The sequence below is a fragment of the Anoplopoma fimbria genome, chromosome 14 (genome assembly GCF_027596085.1).
Source record: "Anoplopoma fimbria isolate UVic2021 breed Golden Eagle Sablefish chromosome 14, Afim_UVic_2022, whole genome shotgun sequence".
Classification (NCBI taxonomy): domain Eukaryota; kingdom Metazoa; phylum Chordata; class Actinopteri; order Perciformes; family Anoplopomatidae; genus Anoplopoma; species Anoplopoma fimbria.
Window position 1 is genome coordinate 4452021 of NC_072462.1, and position 24493 is coordinate 4476513.

Genomic DNA, 24493 nt, shown 5'->3' on the forward strand with positions numbered 1-24493 from the left:
TATATATATATATATATATATATATATATATATATATATATATATATATATATATATACATATACATATAATATATATATACATAGATATATATATATATACATATATACATATATATATATATACATATATATATATATATATACATATATATATATATATATACATATATACATATATATATATACCTATATATACATATATATATACATATATATATATATATATATATATATATATATATATATATATATACATATACACATATATATATACATATATATATATATATACATATATATATATATATATATATATATATATATATATATATATATATATATATAGTACCAGTCAAAAGTTTGGACACACCTTCTCATTCAACTACTTTGAAGAATCTAAAATATAAAACATATTCTGGTTTGTTGAGCATTTGTTTGTTTACCGCATAATTCCATGTGTTCCTTCATAGTTTGGATCTCTTCAATATTAATCTACAATGTAGAATTTTTTTTTAATTAAAATAAAGAAAAAACAACTTTTGACTGGTACTGTATATACACATATATACATATATATACATGTATACATATATACATGTATATATATGTATATATGTGTGACAGAAGATCCTCGAATGCAAGGTCTTGCCTCATCCACCTCTTTGCAGCCATCTGACTCGCTGAGGCCTACATATATATATGTATATATACGTATATATACATATATATATACATATATATATACATAGACATATATATACATATATATATATATACATATATATACATTTATACATATATATACATATACGTATATATATATACATATATATATATATATATATATATATATATATATATATATATATATATATATATATATATATATATATACATATATATATATATATATATATATATATTTTATTTTGACTGGTACTGTATATACACATGTATATATACATATATATATACACTACATATACACAAGAAAAAACATGTTTATATATATATACACACATACATAAACATGTTTTTTTTCTTGTGAAGCATAACTGTGTTTCTTGAATATGTCAAGCAGGAGTATTGAAGATTTGATTATTAAATAACTAAAGTCTTTGAAATACTTTCAAAGACTTGAGTTGTATAATTTTTAAGCTGATTTATTCCTATATTTCACTGATGTTTTTGCTCCACAGTTAACATTTGACAGATATAGTTACTTTGTGGAAAAATGGTACATACAAAAGCAATTATGAACTTATACATATTATGCATTGCTACAAATTAAACAACCCAACTGTATATAAAGTAGTTCAAATTAGCTTCACATCAACAAGCTATAAAAGTGATTAGTGGTTGCACATTCATTAATCAGTAATATTTAATGCAATATAATAATTACAACAACAACAGCGATACTAATACACTGAGAGGGGACATTCTCTTGTATAATGCTTACTTTTACTTTGGATACTAGAAGTAGATTTTAATGGTACTTTTACTTCTAATAGACCATTTCACTGTTGTATTGTATCTAAAGATCTCAATACTTCTTCCTTTTTTAAGTTTATACATCCATATCCATTTGGCTATTACATTTTTTGTATATATTGTCTAATGATATGGAGCTTTAGTAATTATAAACATATCTTATAGAAACATCCATCATCTAGATCTGTTTGACTGTTGAACCTTCAGTGTCTGAAGAAGGTAAAGGACTTGACAACACCTTGAAGCGTTATGATTGAATTACTTTATTTATTTAACACAGACAGCATCAGCAGTGAACCTCTTTGGACGCACCTTCTCTCACACATATAACATTTCTTTCTTCAGCAGATCAGGACACAACATTTACTTCTTAGATCAGTGGTCTTTAGAGATAAGGAAACTACTGATTGGATAGGAAAAAAAACAACAACATCAGAGGTGGAGGTGTAAAAGTAGGGTGGGACAGGGACAAAAGTTAGAAAAGTTCATAATTTGGATTGTCTTGCGCACGTTGTAGCAGCTTGTGCCAAAGATGTTATTCGATGTGAAGATATCCATTTGCTCCATTTCAACTGCGAGGGCAGAAAGAAGAAATAAAAAAGTGAAAATAGTGTTTATCCTGTATAGATTATGTAAGTTATGGAATAATCAAACATAAAAATATACTTACTTATGCCCAAAGTTATGGTCAAGCAAAGGGATTTCCAAAAGGATCCCCAAAAGCAGAAGACTGGCCAACTGCAGCAGTCTGCTGTAGGGTTAAGAAAAAAAGGCCACACATTAGAAATGCTTACTGTGACGCTAGATATGGTTTAAATATGCATTTGTATATTTGTCTGTACCATGGCTGCAGGCGGTGCTCCAAACAGACTGGAATCTGGGGCCCCAAATGCGTTATCAAACATGTCCTGATTGGCTCCCTGGGCTGGTGCTGAGTTGTTTGCGATGGGGGTCGGAGAGAAGGCATCATCGAAGAGGCCGGGGTCAAAGCTCGGGGCTGCAGCCGGAGCAGGTGCTGCTTTCGGAACATCTAAAAACAGGAATATTAGAGAGGACACAATTAGCGACAAGTCTCACAGTCACGTACATGTCAAGTTGCAGAATGTTGGTTGGTGTTACCGTTAACAATGGCTGATATTTGATGGATATCAAAGTCATCATGATCTGCGTTATCCTGAGCCAGGCCCACTTTGCTGTTGAAGTACTGATCGAATGACCCGGCTTCGTTGCTGCCGGGAGCAGAGTTGGACACCAGCTCCCCTTTCCTCGCTGGGATGGCAGGTGGTTTGGCAATCTGGAAGTCCTTGAACATGTCCTTTCCAGTCTTCTTCTCTCTATCTCCAAGGGGGTCCAAAGCTGTGAAGGCGGTGTTCTCTACCTTCGGCGGTGCCTCCTTAGCAGGCGGCCGAGGAGGGGGGCGTGACGGACCTTGCTGGTGGTCACCCATTGCAGGGAACGAGCCGGGCAGGAAAGGATTGGTCATGGGGGGCTGACCCCAACCGGGAGCACCCATTGGCCCGGCTGGTGGAGGCTGGCCCCAGTTGAGATGGGGCGGAGATAATGGCGCGGCACTAAACTGAGATGGCATCTGCGCGCCCCAGGCTGTGGGTGGTATGGGCAGGCCACCGAAGGCAGATGGCTGTGGGTAGGCGGGCCTTGGGCCTGGAGCTGTCATTCCTGGCATGGGGAACATGGAAGGTGCAGCCATGGAGGCTCCCCACATGCCTGCAGCGGGGATACTTGTGGTAGCTGGAGGACCTAACTGAAGATTCCCTGAATATAAAGAAAAAGGGACATTTGAAAGTTAAAAGGGAATGGATTGTAGAGCCAAAACAACATTGTAGGATCCGGGAAAGATGCAAATTTCCCCCTAGTGTGTATTACCCAGAGCCGCTATGGAGGATGGAGTGGAGTTTGCAGGTGTATTGTTGAAAAGGTCTGCCGAGGAAGACGACCCTTCAGAGTTAACCGGAGCAGAAAATAGCTCTGCTCCAAACAGGTCACTTGCTGTGGACTATTACCAGAAAATAGAACATAAATATCATATATACAATATATATATATATATATATATATATATATAAAAGAATTGTTGCACCTTATTGACATCATTTAATACAAAATGACTCATAAATACTACAGTATGACATTAACATTGACAGATGTGCATGCTTTGCCACTTACCAGTGCTTTTATCACTGAAGCATGAACGTTAGAAAATAGATTTAGAGCGGAGAAGATAAAAAAGGTACAGTGCATTGTTCAGCAAGTGTCATTTATTCAAGCCAGTTAGAGAAGCAAGTGACCACCAGTGCATGCATGAAGACAGAATGGATCAAATCCTTAAATGCAATTTTAAATTAGACTCCTTGCATCTCATCTTAACCGTCTTGTGATATATCCTGTCAGACACCAATGCATAACACCCAAACGCTGAGAAAGGGAGATGTTAGCAACCTAAAATATGCTCTGGGAAATGTGCATTAAACCCATATTCAGGCATCACACATGCAACTCTACAATGATTCATCCAGCTATGGAATTTCACCTTTGCGCTCCTTCGACCTCGTCCAGCCTTAGAGCTCTGCGGGGGCGGGCTTATGACAACTGAATCCTTGCTATGAGTCACTGGGGGTTGCGGGTGATGCGTTATGCCATTACAGACAGGAGGAGTATTCAAAGGCGAGTCAAAAAATGGGTTTTTGGTCGAGAGAGCTGTCCCAGATTCATTCCCGTCCATCATGGTAATCGTGTTGCTCTGAGTAATCGTGCCCCCTAGTGGCCACTGTCCGTTACTGAGCGCGAGGATCATGGTCTTACTGGATAAGCCATTAATCTGCTGACTGAGGTGTTCAGAGTCTCCATTCAAACCACCGTTAATAATTGTCTTACAAGTGTTGCCAGCAGTGCTGTTTAGGTGATTAGTGGCGGCGATCGAGATCTGTGAATTATCGGGTTCCGACCAAGCGGGTGATTGAGAAAGGGGGTCATCTCTGAAAGGGTCACTGTCTGGGGTTGGAAAGTAGCCAAATGTGGAGGAAAAGGGATTCTCTGTCTGGGGAGATGCCCTACGGTCAGGGGCACAGGAAGTTACAAAGGAGTTCCCCTTTATGCAATTCTGATTGCTGTCAACTTCAGCGGAAAAGTCCAGCAAGAGAATATCATTAGAGCCCTGGTTAAACATGAGAGGGACAGTGGGAGGGAGAGAAAAAAATATTTGATTTATGAGTCAGTTCTGCAGAAGGAGAAAAACACACGTTTTAACAAAATGAAAAATGAATCACATGGTGTGAAAAGACAGTTTAAAGCTGCAACCTGTAGAATATTTACTTCGAATTTATCACTGGCATATTAAAAAAGCAAAAGGTCTAAAGTCCATATTCCAACTTGACAAATTAAGTTGGTACTACATTCTTACTTGCCTTGGACAACAGCAAAGTATTTAAATGTGCTGAGGTCAGCACTAGCTCGTTGGCCTGAAACCCAGCTAGTGAACTGGCCCAGCAACAGTGAAGTAAAACACTACCGGTAGAAGACTGCAGGGGTCACCAAAGCCAATGAAAATGTCTCTTTCACAGATTCTACTTGCAGCAGCTTTAAAGGGTTTGACAAACAACAATGAGATTGGTACACAAGAGGCATGAACTCAATTCTTAAAAGATCATTTTTGAAGTCTAAAATCTACAATTTTTAATTTATAAAAATATAATACACTCACTGCCAATACAATTGTGACCTTTTGAGAATTGAGTTCATACACATGGAATGATCTGGGAGGTGCTGATGTTATTCAATGGAGCCATTGTTTTATAATTCAGATCTCAGAAAACATATATTTCTTACAAGAGGCAGGATGAAGCAAATTATTATTATTATGTTCTGATTTTCTATTAAATTCCTATTTTAAAAAATATGGATAAAAGTCTTCTACAGCTTAAAGCCTAAAAAGTTTATATTCATAAGTATAATGATGTCAACACCCAGCTACACTTAGTTGACTAAGCATAATACCGCTATGTTGCCCAGATAAAGGGAACATTTTATGGCAGCACACTTACATTTGGAGACTGGATGTCTGGAGGGGTCGACATGTCTCCAAAAAGGTCAAGCTGCTCCACTGGCTGGATGTCAAAAAGAAACAGAAACATACTGTATTTATCCAGCTTCTATAAATCAGAGGTGTGTTATTTAATGTAGAGAAAGACTTACTTGAGCAGTTTTTACTCCACCATCCAGGGCACCACTTCCATTCTGAAAACAAGCAGAAAGGGTTAGGGACAGGAGTTAGAGAAACTGTTTGAAGGAAAACAAGCGCTTCCAAGTGCTTACCTCAACTACAGTGCTGCCATTTTCCCCCTGGAAACAGAGGTAGACTGTTAATGACTTTACTTATTTTGTTAATTCACTGAGGCACGTGTCATTTCACATCATTTCAATGGAATGTCTCAGGATGTGATTCATTGAAAGAACACAGAGAGGCAGTGTTGAAACTCAAGCGGTACATAACAGTGTATACGCCACCTCCCAAAATGCTTTTTCTTTCAGGAAGAAAATGTTCTCACTGTGTAACTTTTGAGAAAAAAAGAAAACTTTTTCCAGTTTAAAGTCAACTGCTCCTGGACCAGTTACCTTCTGTGAGGCCTCTGCCTCTTTCTTCCTCAGGTTGAAGATGACCTGGAAGAGATCTTTCAGATCAACAACCAGGGGCTCTGCCTGTAAGGGGACAGAAAGACATCGTCTCTGTTGTTTATGCAGTTTTTGTGTGAGTTTGTGTGGCTGTTTTTTTGTTTTTTGTTTTTTTTGAGTGTTACCTGTTGTGATGTCTTGATGGCGAAGAACTGATGCTGCCCTTCTGCTCCGCACACATATCCAAACGCCCTGTTATCTGTTACATCTCTGGCGATGAAGGAGATCTTATTCACCACATGCTCATGTTCAATCACCTGATTTAAAAAAGGAAAAAAGGTTTTGTTAGCAGGCAAACACAATTAAAACAAACTACACAGTTTGATGTGACAGCAATGGAAGGAAATGGCAGAACTTACTCCCGATTTCTCATCGATGATCTTGATGCCCGACATGGAAATGTTGACCCAGATCCTCTGTTTGTGTTTGCCTTGGGACCGGGCAGCTACTGCCATGCCCTGGTGTCCAAATAAATGGTTCTGTTTTTTTATCTTTTGTAGGTAAACAAAACATGACTTGTGATTTATAAACTAAAACTAAAAGTGCTGCAGGAACGAGTCCTAAAACCAGGAAATGAGTCATTTTTTCCCTCCAGGTTTCCCGTCTGGAAGTCAATATTTTTTTTAATGTTTTTTTTGGTTAAGGTTTACATTTTTTGCTCTGTGACATAACATCTGCCAGTAAATATCCCACTTGTGAGTTTTGAAGCTTTTACCTGTCTTAAAAAGGCAGCTGCTGACATGTGATCATAAAATTACTAAACATTATAGCAAAAACTAGCCCGTCTTTAGCTTAGTGGTAATGTGAAGTTGTGCAACCGTGGTGCAGTTTTCTTTGAGCCTAACATTTGCCACAGATTATTTTCTTCAATAATCAATCAATGGAAAAATTGAATTGTCTTTTTGTCGATCGAAACCAGCGCAATGCTAACATCCGGGTTTGCCTACAAAAACCAAGTCATCCCTGCAGCACTCTATAGCAGCAAAGTTTGTGCACAGTGTCGCCCTCTGCAGTGAGATGCAGATGATGCAAAACTATATCCACAATACCCACAACACAGATTACTTATTAATTGAAAACATCAGAGATACAATCTTTAAATTGCCATCCCCTTAATATTTTCAGTGAATTATAATTAAACAGGGCACAGTCCAATGTCCTATGCTGCACCTTGAGTTTCATCATGGAGTCCTGGGACATCTTGTCTCCTCTGGCCTCTGGGACATCATCGATGCCGATCAGCTTGGCCTTGTACCTCACGCCATCCCCTTGAAACCTGCCCAGCAGGTACTCATCAGTCTTCTCTGGGACTGTAAAAAAAACAAAATGAAGTAAACTATCATTTCTACAAGATGAGACCACAAAAATGAATGTCTTGACCACAGCGTGATCATCACCTTTCTTCTTCTCTTTCTTGAATGGGACCTTGGAAGTGGGTGTCGTAGGCGAGGTGGGAGGGGTGCTGGTCGAGGCTGTAGTTGGGGATGCGATGCTGGGATCGGCAGGGAGGTTCGCCACCTCAGCAGACATGGTGTGGAGCGAGCCTCACTGGACGAGTGGACAGCAGGCAGCGGCTCCGTGTTCAGGGGCAGCGATGTCAACCGGACAGACGACTCTCAACACCCACACATGCTTTTCTTGTTATTTTGTCTGGAGCAGAAAAAAAGTGAAGTGGGACCGTGCATGTGGCAAGAGTGACCCAAAAAAAAGGAGAAGGTGATAAAAAAGTCAATACGCACTCTTTTCTTGGTGAAACTGCAAACTAAATATTGAACAGTAAAGGGATACAATTAAAACAACTTTTTGACTGCTAGAGGGCTTTTTGCACGTAGCTGCTGAAAATGTGTTTTTTGCACATCATAAACAATGAAATATCCACAGTAAACATTTACAACCACAGGAACACCCTTGAGATGGAGAGGCAGAGCAAGACATATGACCCATAAAATGTCACGGCCTCATAAGGACGAGAACCCAGAAAACGCACACACTTTAACCCTGCTTCACACATGCTCTGTCAGTTGTTCAGCCCTGTTAAGTGAGTGAATTATCCAAACCATAAAGAAGCTGCTGCTCACAGTCACCTCTTAACAAATTGTCCTCCTGCTATCGAATTAGATTTTTAACTTGGGAGGGTTTATTAAGCAGAGAATAAATAGGTATCGCTATAACTGCACAGATGGACAGACCCTTAAAGATGCCATCAAAAAAACAGCACGCTGAGCTGAACTGTGGCTTGTCATATTTGCATGTCGACGCTAACATCAGCATCGATTTGACTGCCAACACACTGGACAGTCACGAACCTCTGCAGTTGAGCAGGAAACACAAGGCAATGTCACATGAGGCAGAAACAACATCACCGTGGATAGCGGCAACGCCAACAGCAGCTACCTACATCTCTCTGACTATGTTAGGTGGAACACACTTCTTGTGTCACCATATATCACTTACTGAATCAAACAATCACAACAGAGAGGTATCAATTGCATGCACTTAGCTAGACATTCTGCACAACCGCTGCAAACATGGCTCTGTGTGGGACGTACATACCTTTAGGACCAGCAGCAGAGGCTACACTGGCTACACACCGAGGCTGTGAGTACTGTAGGACGGACCAAAGGTTGAAAGTGGGCAAAGGTTGAGCAATTACCGAGGTTAATGTTACGCTAGCAGAGCGAAGGATCTCGTGATGCCCAGCTAAGCAACTACAAAACAGAAATAGGAGCCTTTGGAACGATCATTTACCCGCAACGATTTCAAGCGGTACTAAAATTGTGTAATCAGGGTAAATGATCCTCAAAAAAGGGGAAATCCAAATGCAAATCCAGAGTGTTTTCATCAGAAGACAGTAAGGATGCACAACAACACAATCCCATCTAGCAGGTACGGTTTATGATTAAATCAATCAGGCAGGTAATCTGTCTGATTCATAAAGGAAATGAGAGCCATACAGGATGAGATAAGAGATAGGAACTTTCAGGTCATTGAGTTCCAACTGTGTCATCTTTATGAAGCACATGAGACAATATCAGAGATAGACACAAGTATACAGAGATTCTGTAAACGAAAACTTAGTCAAAATGGTTCGATTTTCAATTGAGCGTGTTTTCCTGTTCAATAAATTATTGAAATTGCTGTTCGAATGAGGGTTGTGTCACACATGAGCTACTGTACTGTGCAGCTGTAAAACAATAAAAACCTAATTTCATCCACCAATAAATGTTTTTAACTCAAAGAAACAAGCAAACTACATGAGGCCTCATATGTTTGGTCCTGCCAGGTGTCATTTCAATTCCTGCTACTGCACAGAGACACACATGCTGTTTTTGTTGCTTTGCAAGGAAGGGTAGTAAAAAACAAGAAGTACGCCTCAACACTTGTTGATGCCATAGGTTGATGCTCCATTTACACCAGCGTGACACATGATTGCACATGTCCAGTAAACAGCGGTGTCAGAGTCCCTCTCTGGAGGAAAGGCTAATAAAAAAATAAAAAAAAGGTGAAATGTCAGCAGTTCAATGCAGATTTGAGTTAAAGGATTACATTTTAACAACTGACTTAAATACTACCAGATGAACTATGAGGAGAAGAGCTTTATTTATTTATTGTTTTACAACTTCCACCAGTGTCACGACACAAATAACACACAACCACAGAACACAAATGTAATTTCATATTCGTCAGCAGAATAACTGCAGTGCAAGGAGAGAAATGTCACAATCCTGGGCCGTCAGGAAACGTAAACTACTGCACATCTGGAGGAAATCAGGGAATGACTCAGTCTGCAAGTGAATGAGATGGTGAAATACCACAGGCCCACTGTGAACACAAAGGCCATGCAAACACTTTCATACTAAATGAAAGTGGTCTTGCACTTAAAGTAGGATGTATGTGGAGAGGAGGAAAAACTCAAATCATATAGTGTCTCAACATTAAAAAGATGTTGTTCTGGAAAGCAAACTTAAAGAGGCACATGATTTATATTTTTTGTCATTCCAACAGTTGAGACAGGAAAGGAAATGAGTACAAATGAAAACATGGAATGCAGTTTCACCTCCCACAGTGATGTTTAGAAGAGTACAGTTAATGGAAAACCAACTCAATGCGTGTTTGTTTTAGTCTGAAGCGCAACTCTCACAAGACAGAACCAGTTATTATTGCGGCTTTTCATATGCGAACTCAAATAACCAGCATCGCTTTAAAAACGACTACCTGTAATCCTTTTGGTGGAACCTTAATTAATGCATGGATGGAAAAAATGTTCCCAACACGGGGACCTACCTGTGTGAAAGCGCGCAGTAAGATGTTTGATATCCTGCTGTCGAAAAAACTGTGACTTTTGTTGTTTTCCCCCCGTGATGCCTTCACGGCTCCAGCGCTACAAAACAACAAAAATGAGTGAGAAAAAAAAAAAAAAAAAAAAAAAAAAAAAAAAAAAAAAAAAAAAAAAAACCAAACACCAAACACAGCTCTCGGAAAAACGAGCAGGAGTCAGATGTTTTTCCGCTGAATGCCGTGGACAGAAAGGAGAGACTGCTGCAAACTCCCCGTTTAACCCCTCACGCACTGACTGACAGACATAACTCGCTGCAGATTTCTACTGGAGGGGGGCGGTCCCTTCACGTGGAGGAGAATAACGCCATCGGTAAGTGGGTCATGAAAAACTGCTGCTTCCATAAATGTTGTAAAAAACATAAGGGTTTCATCATCCAGACAGGGTGGCTTTTGTCAAATTAAGACACACAAAAAAAAAGAAATGGTGTGTTGGAGATGTGACATCACAAATTTAATAAAAAAAATCAGAAATAATAATAATAAAGAAAATGTAATAATAAAAACATTACATTAGAGTCGTTTAGCAGACGCTTTTATCCAAAGCGACTTACAATAAGTGTATTCAGCATAGGTATTCAAGAGAACTACTAGTCACCAGAAGTCATAAGTGCATCTCCTTTCTTAAACAAGCATCTAAAAGCATAAACCAGAGCAAAAGTACAGAAACAAACTAATACGAATACAATAAGTGCAGAAACAAACTAATAGGTATACAATAAGTGCAACAAACTAATACGAATACAATAAGTGCAACAAACTAATAGGAATACAATAAGTGCAAAGAAAATGACTATAACAGATCAAATGACGATATGTAATGTGATAGGGGTTGCCTTATGAAGTCACATGACTATCACCCAACGTCCCAGCTCTGTGGAGCTTTATAGCGTCTTTCAGCTGATTGTTTTGGTTTTAGGGCCTCCAGCTGTAGTGCTCCTGTTTGTTTCATTCTCAGTTGCTCTCATGGCGTCACTTTCAGACGCAGCAGGCAGCTGTTTTCGACAAAATTGCCGGCATACATAAGGAACACAAAATAGAGCAACCTGCTGGTGAACATGGTGGAGCATTTAGCAGCTAAAGAGCCAGATATTTCACTCACAGTTGGTGGAGACCAAAATTGATATATTAGTTAGAAGTTAAGAGTGAATATTGATGGATGAGTGCTAGTGTTGCTCCATGTCTGCTCAGTGTAAAACAAGTCTGCTACATCAGCTTAAAGGTGCAGTGTGTAGGATTTGGCAGCATCTAGCAGTGAGGTAGCAGATTGCATGAAATTGCTCCCTACTGTGGCAGACAATATGACGATTCATATTTCAGGTGATTACACACTGAAGAAAACTTTCTTGTTAGTTTTATGTTCCATTTCTGCCAATCGATCCCCCTAAATGCACACTGTTCCTATAAGAGGTAATATGTTAATGTTGTCTTGACAGCTTGTTTCTGCTGCCCCCAAGTGGCCCAAAAATAAGTTGTTGCAGCTTTAATGTTCCAATATATTCACCTCCCAAGTCATTCCATGCACCCAAGCTTTTAGGTAATGTTTAAAAAAAAAAGGGGCACAGCATCAAGCTTTGTATTGTTTTTCAAAACAGAATATATTTTACAATTTTTTTTAGGGGAAATATGAAGAAATATGATTATCTTTTGTTTCTGTTGGGGCAGAATTGATAGAAAATGACAAAGGCTGAAATGAAGCAAGAATCACTTGTTGCTCAACATTTGCTTCAGAAGTTGCCTCTAACATTGCCCTAAAACCGTGAACACATCCCACCTTCATTTGTTGACAATGTGGGTCCACAGCATTGAGTGGCTTTCAAATTAAAAACCTCATTCATATAATCTTAACAGTTTTCACACTGAGCATCGTATCATAAAATGTAGAAGCAGCAGTGACTGGAAAGAAGAGTCCAAACCAGAGAGGAAAGCTCCACTGTTGCTAACACAGCACATTTTTTAAAAAAGACCAGCAAGCACTACATTTCCTTTGCCATGCACCGGTCTTATTGCTATACAGTCAACCGACAGCTGAAAGTGGGTTATTAACTTCCTCAGCATAAATGTCTATTTTGCCTTTCGATAGCATACAGAGATTCAGCCGTTTAATGACAGTTTTTATATTTACTCTTCTAAGTGCCAGTTGTGACATTCCCAGGTAGAAAATCCTCAAGTCACACAGGAAGTGTTTCGTTCCATGTTTGCAGAAGCATTAATAGATGTTTATTTTGGGATAATTAAGTGACGAACCCGGTCGTTAGTATAAGCGGGGATAACCACCATTCAAAGGACAAAGAACTTCTTCAACAGAAAAAACAAAAGACATAGAAACAACGTATTGGGAAAAGATATCAAACTTCTGTAGAACTACGTAACTAGAGTAAACATCAACACTGAGAACTGCTCTAAGATGACGTCAATGTGGTTGTTTTCCTAATGTGGACTGGTAGGTTTCACTTCTGTCAAAAAACATTTTTTTCCAGAGAGCCTAATTTACATATAAAAACAATTTACAGATTACTCATGTGGATTTAAACAGGGTTTGGTTTGAGATACTGTTACTGTTTACACTTGGCAGCAGTGTTGTAGTACTCAAGATCGTTCTCACAACCACTTTTTGAAGGTCTCGTCGAGGAGTCCATCTTGTCTCGATCTCAGAGGACTCTATTTCAAGCAATATCTGATTTATTTCCCTCCATAATGACTGTGATTGCTCATAGAAACAGCAATACAATTCACCTCTGCACAGCCTTTTGAGACATTTCTCCTGGTACACTTATGCATACACAATAAAAGAGGTGAATGAAGAGGAGTCCTCATTTGTTCTCTGTGGGTGTTTTTATGGGTATGTGGATCTTTCAGATAAATTTGACGAGTGACAAATGTTTGCATGTGCCACATTTTATTGTCATGCAGTGGGACTCATACTGGTCTGGTCCTGGTCTTGTCACGGGTCTCGATGTACTCTGGTCTTGCTCATGACTTGGTCTTGGTTTAGGTAGTCTTGACTACAACACTGCTTGGCAGTATGCATGAGTTTTATTGATCGAGCAACAATGCTGATAAATACTAATCCATTGATGCGTTTGGGAATTGATCTTTGTGACACATGAGAGCACTCATGATCATAACTATAAGCATGACCAAAGCTATTGGCATAGTCAACCAACAACATGAGTACAGCATCATGTAACATCTGCACCTTTAACTTCAACCCAGATACTAGTCATAGCTAGTTTTTATACCCAACAAAAACCTGTTATTTTGCTTGATGTTAAAGAGACGCACACTATTCTGTATGTTGCATTGTGAGCTGAGGAATGGCAGAGAGCGGGACAGAGGAAGGACGTGCTTCCTGCCTTTGTTTCCTGTGTTCTGCTGACAGAGGCTGCTTTTTAGGAGATGAGCTCCTCAGAAGCCAGATAACCGACTAGCTGAGAGGCTGTTTTCCCTTTCAGCCACCAACCACTGGAATGATCTTTTTTTCATAACCTCTTATTAAACATTTAATATCATCAGTCTGTTGTTTAGTTTTGCAGAACCCCAGAAGGAAACGCATGTATCTGTAGTAATGTGGCTGCATCACATCTGGCGTTTAACATTTTGCAATTTATCTTGTGCTGTATGCCTTTTATATACAGTATATCAATGCAACAATATTCACACACTGTATAGAATTAAATCAGGGATTGCAAATGTAATCTTTTTTCTCGTCAATGACGTGTCTCTGTGGTCCAGCATTGCTGTCCCATGACGTCGGGTTAAAATGATGGTTCCCTGTTCTTCTAAATGTGATTCATTGTCAGTTTAAATCCGTGGCATACCCAATAAAACCTCACACTTGCATACAGGAGAACATGTCGGATGCTACTTGTGCTTCTCATGTAAAACCCTCTGGTGGGAAAATGAAAAGTATGGGAGTTCGTTTTCCAGAAACAGACTACAGATGGCACAAGTCAGCACGTACACATTAGAGGGTTTTATTTTGGTGATAGAATGCTGACAGAGACGAACTAATGGGAAGTGTCCTTCCCTCCGTATATTACAGGAAGGCCACAATCCAAACATGCAGCATTTAGGGCGTGAATCCTGGAGCCGGCTGCCACCACAACCAGAACCTAAGATAGCCACTTATCTCCAGTCCATAATTGAGGTAGTCTTAGATTTTATCCTCTCTGTCCGACTCTGTTCTTTAAACTCTCAACTGCCGACACTACTATTGACCATTCCAGTCTAAAAATACAGCATAAATCAGTGGGGCAAGTCGCCATGCAGGAAGCAACGTCATCATATTCTGCGGCACACGATGACAAAGTCTATGCTGTGTGTAAATTACAGTAAAGCCAGGCAATAGGCTGTTCCACAAGTGTTTCCATACAGATCCAACCTCCCCCACCAAAAAACAGGAAGTCTTTCTACTCAGGAGAAATATTGGCCAAGCACCTTACCTACCCTCTGGTTTCCTGAGCAAGCTGGGAGGAAACTGCCGAACGTCGTAAAAGTGGTGACCTCAGCACATATTTGTGCCTCTCCAGCGGGCCGTGACCACATAGCCCCTAGACTACCCCAGCTCTGCTTGCAGATACACGGAAACGGGGAACAGTCCGAGTGTGTTTATTTAAGTCAGCAGAAAGTACTTGTCGCATGCTGAATACTACAGAATTTAACGTCAGATTTACTCTCTCAGATGGATAAAAGCAGATCATTTGTTACCAAACCTCTGTGTTCATGAGTAATGGTTTACGAGATTGTGAATGATTAGCTCATTTCATCCAAATAAAATAACTTTTTTTTGTCATTTAGACACACTGCACTCCCTCCTTTTGTAGAACAAAGTACTGCAGACTCAGCAGAAGCCACTCAGATCACATGACAGATCATTAGGTGCAACAGTCTAAAGCTTCCTGTGCATTGTGCAAGGCTTGTTTTGATATTATTTATTGAAAGAAACAGTGTTCGACTTGTCAGAGAAAGAAATTAGTTAAATAAGTTAATTTTGAATAAATTGATAAAGTCTCCATGTTGGTGTGTTCCATTGGCCTGTAGATAATCAGTGTGTGACTCCAAGACAAGGACACACAGCACTAAAAACTGCTGTTATATGTTCCATGTTGCCATCTTGTGGACAAAGAGTTGCACTTCAGAAACTGTGCAGCAAGAATCTAATGACAGTTTAGGTAAAGCGCGTTTGATAGTCTTGATTGCCTTGCAGTTTGTCAATCTCAGATGGTGACCTTAATGAACCATGGACGACAGCCTCTTTCAATATTTGCTCCGCTTTGCTGTGAACCTGCCTGAATGATTGCATAATACTGGAAACACAGAAATAAAATAAAAAATCATCTTCAATTAGTACCTGCATTCTTATAATTAGAAAGAATGTATAATAAATTATCTTTGGCCTTGTGTATAATCACAGTGTGTGCTGGATGCACTAAAAGAAAGGCCAGACTTGAACAACAGCGTATTACGAGTGTCAGCGTTAGTGTGCTGTCCCAACTGTTTGGGACACACACCAGCAACAACAACAACATGCTGGGATAGTTTACAGATTCCCGTAAGGGAAATGAACAAATGACCAAACACAGTTTATGAACACATTTACAATAATATGTACTTCTAACTTCTTCAATATTTGTTTTATATATTCAAGTCTTATACCACGTAGTTCTAAGCAACTGAATCAATAATTAAAATGATTCAAACCTCACTTTTTATTCACTTCTTCCTTGAAACCTTCCGAAATATATCATTAACTGACTAAGATTGAATGCGAAATATGAAAATTTAAGATCCACTGAGTGCTGCCATTTGTATTTATTTGTTCCACATCTTCTTTATGATTCTGACACCTTTGTTAATTCGTTTTTAAGTAGTTTAAATAGTTTTCTGTCATACTTTCTTTTTTTTCAGTAAGTAACTTTTAACCCTTATCACAGCCAACCAAAAACATAAGCATTCGAATATATTTTTGACAAAAGTATCTGATATAGAGTTGTGCCCATCTAGCTGAGTGTGACTTTATTTGTTTTACTGGCTTTTAGTCAATTATGTTGTATTTCAACCAATGGATAAGCACATAAAAAGAACAGTTCACAGTAACATAAGGGATTGATGAGAAGAAGTTAATCATCTTACTTATTATGTTTTTTGAGAGGTTTTGCTCACACTGTGAAGAACAAAATATACAGACTGCATGAGTAAGATGTTTTAATTCAAACAAACATTTTAAACTTTGGTACTTGGAGTTTCCGAGCACTGAATCAATATGCCCTCATTTGAAATCCAACTATTGACATTTGACGACACTGTCCTTTTGCAGGTGAATAATCATTGACAGAGAGGCACCTTAAAATACTTATTAAGGACAGACACACAGCACCATTGGTCTCTTCAAAGGTTCATCATGACGACCAAAGTTGCTCTCCAGCTGGGCTTCTGTGGCCTGTGTCTCACTATGGCGCTTCTCGGAAATGGAATGTATGTATATTTCCTATTTTATTTACACAACAGCAAGGATCTTTTTTTATTCACTAACCAAGGATTTGGTGCTACAAAAAGTTGCTTCACTTAATATGTGCATTTCAGGGGAGTGGATATTCCTGATCCACCATCAGTGGACTGTGTTTGGAGCCGCTGGTCAGAGTGGAGCCCTTGTGATAATTGCACAAATGTCAGAGTGAGTGCCTTAAAACTGTAGTCAATGACTACAATACTCATTATTTAACTATTTAATATTTAACCAACGGCAGGAAATACAGGATGTAAATTTGTAAGATCTACAAAACAAAAATAAAAACCAAACTGACTCCAGCTTGTTGGTGAATAAATTTAGCTAAACCTTATACACTTTAGGAGGTTTAGCTTACAGGGGAAACATTTTTTTAACTCATTTTATTCCATATTATGTAATTGAAAAATCTGAGTTATTTTAGTAATTGAGAATGTAAAAAAAAAATTCAAATAAAGCAGCTAAATCTAATCTTAATGGATAACTAAGTGGTAATTCCCCTCACACTATGTGATTTGGTTGAGCTACTTAATCACATATTTAAATGTAATTTAATTAAAGATGAATTTAATAAATAAGCTCATTTGTTTTTCAACTAATATATCTGTTGCACAGTTTGGTAAGGAGACTTAACTGTACAAACTTATTTTCTCAACTTCACTGTTTCTCTGCTGTCTGCCTTTGAGGCTCAACAAAGTGTGATTTCATATTTGATCCTCAGAGGCGTTCTCGAGGTGTCGAAGTGTTCGGCCAGTTTGGTGGTCAGGCCTGCCAGGGGTCACTGGGCGACAGACAGTTCTGTCCAACGGATGGCAGCTGTGTGCAACCGATTCGCCCTTCATGCTCCGACACAGAATTCCAGTGCGAGTCAGGTACTTCAGCTTCTACCGAGAATACATCCACACTAATACGTTAAAAAAATATCTCCGCCCATATGGGCATTTCAGCACAGTAATAGAAATGATTACTGTCCACGCCTGATAACTTAACTTAACTTGATACTTAAGATATTCCTCTATATCTTCCTCTATACACTCAGACAAATGTTGTGGTTTTATTTTTCAAACAAGGTGGGAGTTCTTGCTGTATCTCTCTCTCACACACATCAAATTTACTTTAAAGTGAACACTTCAAAATCAGAGTTTTACCAGATAATGGGTCAATATATTTGTTCAACACACGTCTCTCACTCGTTTCCTCTTGGTTTTGTTCTTGTCTGTTCTCACAAACGTAGCTCTGCCAGATGGCTTGAAGTACCTGTCGCAATTGATAACATTTATGCTTTTGTTTGTTGACAGTTTCTTTGTGAACTTCCCAATAGTTGTGCAGAACAAAATAAGCATTGTTAAGAAAAGGAAAGTTCTCCGTTTTGTGTTCATCGCCCTCCTCAAAACCACAAACCGGCACTTCAGACGTCTGCTCCAAAGGGCTGATAAAGCCGCTGGACACACAGCTCGCGGGTGTCCTTGTCTTCGTTATCGAAGGTCCCTGTTTCTGCCCGTCCAAACTTCAACGCAACACCCGAGTTTCCAAACTAACACACCTTTGGTAGTGTTTTCATACGGCTCTGTTTTTGAGGTTTTAAAACTCTGAAGTAGTTTGGAAACTAGGCGTAAACTTAGCAAAGAATATGCGTTTTAAAACGGAAACGTAGCTGTGTTGATGTAGTCTTAGTCACCTACAGTACCTCTCTGTTTATAAGAGCCTTATCAGCTTGACTGTCGTCTTTACACAGGTTCTTGCATCAAGAAGAGATTTGAGTGCAACGGGGACTTTGACTGTCAGGATGGATCAGATGAGGAATGTGATCCTCAGAATAGACCCTGTGGTTCAACTGTCCTGGAAAACAATGAACAAGGCAGGACAGCAGGATATGGGTAAGAGTGAGTTATTGCAGAGAAAAATTCAGTTGGGACAAAAGAGTCAAAATAATAGATGGAGGCTTTGTCACAGTGGAGTGCACTGACATCAGGACAGCATTTTAGCACAACCATTGTGACCATATCTGTGACAAATATTAATCAAAGCAGTATTAGGAGGAAATGCTTTCTTATTTTATAACAAAAATGATCTGTTTGGTACATGAATAATTGTCTGAAAAATACTTGAGAACGTCAACACGTCTCTCATGTCTGAAGCTGAAAAAATGAAACTAGAGCCAAGTGACAATTAGCTTAGCATAAAGACTGGAAGCAGGGGGAAACAGCTAGCCTGATTAAAAAAGTATTTAAAAACAGAAAAGTATCATAAAATGCCCCCCCCCCACACACACACACACACACACACACACACACACACACACACACACACACACACACACACACACACACAAATATACTCTTCAAACTTTAGAATTTAAGCTAAGTAAGCATAATATTTCATATCATCTTAAAAGTGGACACTGTGTCTTTGCCCCAGAATCAACATCTTGGGTTCAGATCCTCGAATGAACCCCTTCAACAATGATTACTTCAATGGGAGGTGTACACGAGTGAGGAATCCAAACACTTTGAAGAACGACAGGATTCCCTGGAATGTTGGCGTGCTCGACTATCAGGTCAGCCAAAACCATTTATCAATTTATTGTTGGATGCGTTCGCTAAATGTGTGTTTGCATTGTGTGTGTTTAAAATGGTGATGAACATCCAGTACAGTCAGAGAGGATGCAGAAAATTCTGTCTTCCCTTAATGCTGCCTGTTTTTCCAGACTAAAGTGGAAGAAACCGCCTCCAGAGAAATCTATGAAAACACACACACCCTCCTGAGAGAATTGCTGACAGAGATGAGCGTTAAAGTCGACGCCGGACTTTCCTTCAAATTCAGCACAAGTGAGCCGTCCATGTCTGAGTCGTCCGCCGCTGGCGGGTCTGCAGCGTCCGGCGCCGCCGAGTCCGGCGCCGCCGAGTCCGGCGCCGCCGCATCCGGCGCCTCCGCGTCCTCAAAGATAGGTGTAGACTTCGGATATGAGAAGAAAAATATGATAAAGGAGGTCTCAGAGACCAGCACCATCAAGGTAAAAAAAAACATGGCATTCATCTCAAATAGATCCATACCATCTGAATCTGTTCTTATAAATACTTCTCTCCTGCACACTCAGAACCAGAGCTTCATGCGGGTGGTAGGCAAAGTACAGCTGAGCACCTACAGGATGCGCTCCCGGGAACTCAAAACAGCCGATGAATTCCTGGAGCATATCACATTTTTGCCGGTGCAGTATGAGAAGGGGATTTATTTTGCCTTCCTGGAGGATTACGGAACTCACTACACCAAAAACGGGAGGACTGGCGGAGAATATGAGTTGATCTATGTCCTCAACCAGGACACCATCAAGGCGAGAAGTATGCGTACCCCAGTGTCTTTTTAAACTACTTGCTTTGAAGATAATTTTGTCAAGTCAAAATGTTGATTCATTTGAAAAGCAATAAGCACTAATCCTCTGTGCTTCGTGTTTCTTGCAGATCTGACAGAGAGAAAGGTTCAAGATTGCATCAATATAGGCATCAATGCAGACATAGCAGGCGTGGTCGAGGGACACGCGAAACGTGACGGATGTGACGATGTAACAACAAAAACCGAAGGTGTGCTTTCCCTGTTTTACCTCATCACACTGAGGGAGTCTATCTCAATAGAATGCAATATGACATGCTAGATGTACGTTGAAAGAGTTATTGGTTGCCAGGATCAGTCCTCTAGCACATACTGGACAGGAAAAGATTCCTTTGAAGCGTGACTACAATGTAAGACATGTGAAATTTAATTCTAAAGTTCAGACAAAGCTACATAAGGCTTTAGCAATCAAAAATAGGCAAAATTTGTTGTTTTTCCTTGTGCAAATACCAACACTTACCCCTCCGCCAAGCTCGGCATAGGAAAAAAGGGAGTTTTGTGCGTAAAAGATTGTAACTATGCAACGTATCCTCTTACAACGGTTTGTATGATATCTTATCACAGGAAACAAGAGTTAAGTTTAGGCAACAAAAGTTCTTAATTAGTTCAGGTAGATTGCGTTTGGGTTCAAATAACTACAAAAGTGCCATTGCTGAAGTATGCAAGTTACGTGACAAATAAATCAACGTTGACTTCCCGTTTCACACAAAGAACGTTGAAAAAAAGATTGTTCTTCTTGTTTGTTGGATCTATGGTTCTTTGCAGGTCTTACTGCTTCCACGTTCATGATTACTTGCATGACATATGAAATGATTTTGTGAGTTACCTACCAATTGTGGCACGTTATTTTTCCTATTTCAAGCTACGAATGCTGGATGACACTAGCCTGAACTATGGAAGATCACCTTAGGATAAACTTGCAAAAATCCAATCCAAAGCCTCAAGAGTACATTATGCACAGATACCGAGATGAGTAAGAGTATGGTTTACAGTAATGTATCAAGTGTGTAAAGTCACTAAAAGCTTTCCCCTGTTGGTGCACAGCTAATATTCACGGGAAAGCAGTGGTGGACAAGGTCATGACATCAGTCAAAGGAGGAACTCTAGAAAGTGCTGTTATTATGCGGGCTAAATTGAATAGGGACGGAGTGATGGACATCACTACGTATCAGAACTGGGCCCGGACCATCGCGGACGCCCCTGCGCTGCTCTACAGTGAGGTAGCTATGACAGATTGATGAAGCTACATCTTTATAGGTGTCATGCTATGATGACAATGTTTTTAGCGATGCAAACGGCATGGCAATGTCCGTCCGCCACTTTGGTCCAGACTTAAATATCGCAACAGCTATCACATCGATAACCATGAAATATAGGACGCTAAGTGGATAAATTCTAGTGACTTTGGTGATGCTCTGACTTTTCGTCTAGCGCCTCCATGAGGTTCACATTTGAGGTTTTTTTTGTGAAATTTCTCAACATCTATAGGATGGATTGCCCCTTGATTTGATGATTTCTTGCTGAATGTAAATATTCTTCTGTATGTTAAAATGTTTTATTTGTCCAATACTTTTTGGTTTATAACCAAATATCTGCTAAACTAATTAGACTCCAATCACCATCAGATTTACTTCATCTTTACTGTTAATAATCAAATGCTAACATGCTAACACACTGAATAAAGGTGGTGAACATGTTTGGAAAAAATACCTGCTAAATATCAGCATATTAGCATTGTCATTTGGAGCATGCTGGCATTAGCATTTAGCTCAAGCATAGCCTGACAGATCCACTTGTATAGCTGTAGCCTTTGTTATAAGATATGAACTGAATGAAAGATGTGATATCATTTTTTCTGTGATCATATTCCGGCAAGTGAAATGGTGCACTTGTTTTTTTGTTTTTTTTTGCTGACAGCCAGAACCCATCTATATGTTAATTCCATCTGACATGCCAGACGCTAACACCAGGATATCCAACCTGAAGCAGGCCACTGCGGACTACGTGGCAGAGTATAACGTGTGCAAGTGTAAGCCTTGTCAAAACGGAGGCACTCTTGCTCTGCTGGACGGGAAGTGCATGTGCCTGTGCTCTCACCTGTATGAAGGCATGGCCTGCCAGAATTTCAAGAGCGATAAGGCTAAACACCCAGGTAAGAGTAAACAGATGCATTAAACACATGCAGTATCCCAATACGCCAACAAGGCAATTCATGTCACTTTAGCTCATTTTTGACGATGTTTTGCAGGTAAAAGACCTATTGTTGAACAGGAGGGTAACTGGTCATGCTGGTCTAGCTGGTCCAGCTGTCAGGGAGCGAAACGCACCAGGACACGCAGCTGTAACACAGGTGGGCTCCATGGAGCTGTGTGCAGAGGAGACACCAGCAGTGAGGACTACTGCTAAGAGCATACTTTACCCTCCAACAGTTTCACTCTCTCTCTGACTCTGACACGTACATACACTTTGTCTGAAAGATAGAAATCTAATGATTTAGAGTCATGAACATTTTTGTCTTTACATGCTTAGTGAGGGGAACAGAGCCATCTTGAGGTCAGTAATAGATAATGCAGTTTTTTTAATCTGTAGATTGATTTTTTTTGTTGATTTTTTGTGATTTAAATGGATGACAATATCAACTGTAAATATGTACACGTATGGATTTAGTCTGAATAAGCTCTGTTAAACTTTTCAAATCTATTGTACCCCAGCACTGCAACAAAACAAGTATCAAGCAAAAGGTGTACACTTTAAATAAAGATGTGTTGCCACAGTCCTCAACTATATACTCACTACACTTTGATGTGTGCATTATATCAACACCAGAGCTGATTTAAGTGTCTGAGCCCTGCAAGTTCTTTTTATTTAGCAATTTTACAAAAAGTCAAATTAAAGGGAATTTCTAAAAAAAAACCTTTTCATTCAAAAGTCAGCACTGTTTTTTACAGCACCAAATCCCCCTGGACTGAAGAAAACAGCTTGTCATGTAAAAAAAAGTGCTATGTGTAAGATGTAGCCACATGCTCCAAAGAAATAGGGGGCAGCATTTCCCCTCTTCTGGGTCCATACAATTCAAACTTACAACCATGAGTAATGAAAAAAATATAAATAAGCAAACTACTAAATGACAGCAGGACAAGAAAAAATGCTAAATTTGTCCACACGAACATAAAGTCTGAGAGCAAGTAAAAATAAAAACATTTATGTTAAAATCTTCATGTACAGTGTTGGCCAATATTGTGTTTACTGTGCCACTAATCTGGGACTGTACAAACAGTGTACGTCATGATACTTTATTTATTGGAATAAATCCAAAGTGGCATAAAGGAGAAAACAAAGACGTCTTCCCCGTCACCAGGACGCTACGTCGCCGTGAGGATGGGGAGGCAGAGGCTAGCTGAATTAGCATGCTCACAATACATAAACATCTTTGACACTGCGTCAACAATGTAACCTCACATTCAAACCTCAAATCAACATTCGTTTTAAACCAAAATTCCGACGAGATCTTCCACACTGCACTTTTAATCATTAAACAGCCTTAGTTTTTAGATCCAAAGTGTTGAAAAACAACACTTTCATTGAGATAAAATAGTGTTGGCCAAAGTATGTATTAATGGGCTAATAACTCATCTTTAAAGGCACGGACACATTCCAGCTGGCTGTGCTGTGCAAATGAGAACCAGATGAGCAGAAGCAGGGTGGAGAGAGAGAACTGACAGAGAGCAACTAGAGTTTAAAGTGTTGAACATAAACATGACATAAAGAGAAACATTATGTGTGCGTTGCATTTTTATTTATGGTAACACAAACCGTGTTCACACATGTTCTCATAAATGAACTCATAAATGTTATGGTTATTTTCCATAAGGTGTTATTAAGGAACCGGAGCTGGAGTCCGTTGTTATTTTTAAAGGAAGACGCTTTAATAACTTTGGAGCTTTTCAAGTGGAAACAAAAGCAGCATAATAACACATAAAAAAACACCCAACACAAACCATGTATCTGCTTTTAATAAACTCACTCTCTATGATGGGGAACATACGAGGGACTAATCATTCAAGTTATTAAAAACAAGTCT

General features: G+C 39.3%; 2 protein-coding genes across 5 annotated transcripts; one reads left to right on the forward strand and one right to left on the reverse strand.

The window, feature by feature from the left end:
* Window positions 1-1743: 1743 nt before the first annotated feature.
* dab2 (DAB adaptor protein 2) lies at window positions 1744-10758 on the reverse strand. 3 transcript variants are annotated; one of them, XM_054613173.1, is made up of 15 exons: window positions 10467-10758; window positions 7580-7832; window positions 7353-7492; window positions 6542-6640; window positions 6308-6439; window positions 6126-6209; window positions 5826-5852; window positions 5706-5747; window positions 5555-5617; window positions 4045-4668; window positions 3381-3510; window positions 2616-3269; window positions 2339-2526; window positions 2167-2247; window positions 1744-2068 (listed from the first exon to the last, which is right to left on the reverse strand). In XM_054613173.1, the coding sequence occupies exons 2-14, from the start codon at window positions 7710-7712 to the stop codon at window positions 2185-2187; spliced, it is 2379 nt and encodes a 792-aa protein (XP_054469148.1). In that variant the 5' UTR covers window positions 7713-7832; window positions 10467-10758; the 3' UTR covers window positions 1744-2068; window positions 2167-2184. The 3 variants fall into 3 exon arrangements, with proteins under 3 accessions (XP_054469148.1, XP_054469149.1, XP_054469150.1); XM_054613174.1 differs by lacking the exon at window positions 10467-10758 and adding an exon at window positions 8736-8791; XM_054613175.1 differs by lacking the exon at window positions 4045-4668.
* A 6127-nt stretch (window positions 10759-16885) lies between these two features.
* Window positions 16886-23188, forward strand: c9 (complement component 9). Of its 2 annotated transcripts, XM_054613178.1 has the most exons (12): window positions 16886-16994; window positions 17103-17193; window positions 17747-17897; window positions 18761-18902; window positions 19444-19582; window positions 19733-19915; window positions 19946-20038; window positions 20123-20363; window positions 20484-20603; window positions 21457-21632; window positions 22330-22564; window positions 22661-23188. In XM_054613178.1, exons 1-12 carry the CDS (start codon window positions 16921-16923, stop codon window positions 22816-22818), a joined length of 1803 nt encoding a protein of 600 aa, XP_054469153.1. In that variant the 5' UTR covers window positions 16886-16920; the 3' UTR covers window positions 22819-23188. The 2 variants fall into 2 exon arrangements, with proteins under 2 accessions (XP_054469153.1, XP_054469152.1); XM_054613177.1 differs by having other exon boundaries at window positions 19733-20038.
* The last annotated feature ends 1305 nt before the right edge of the window (window positions 23189-24493 follow it).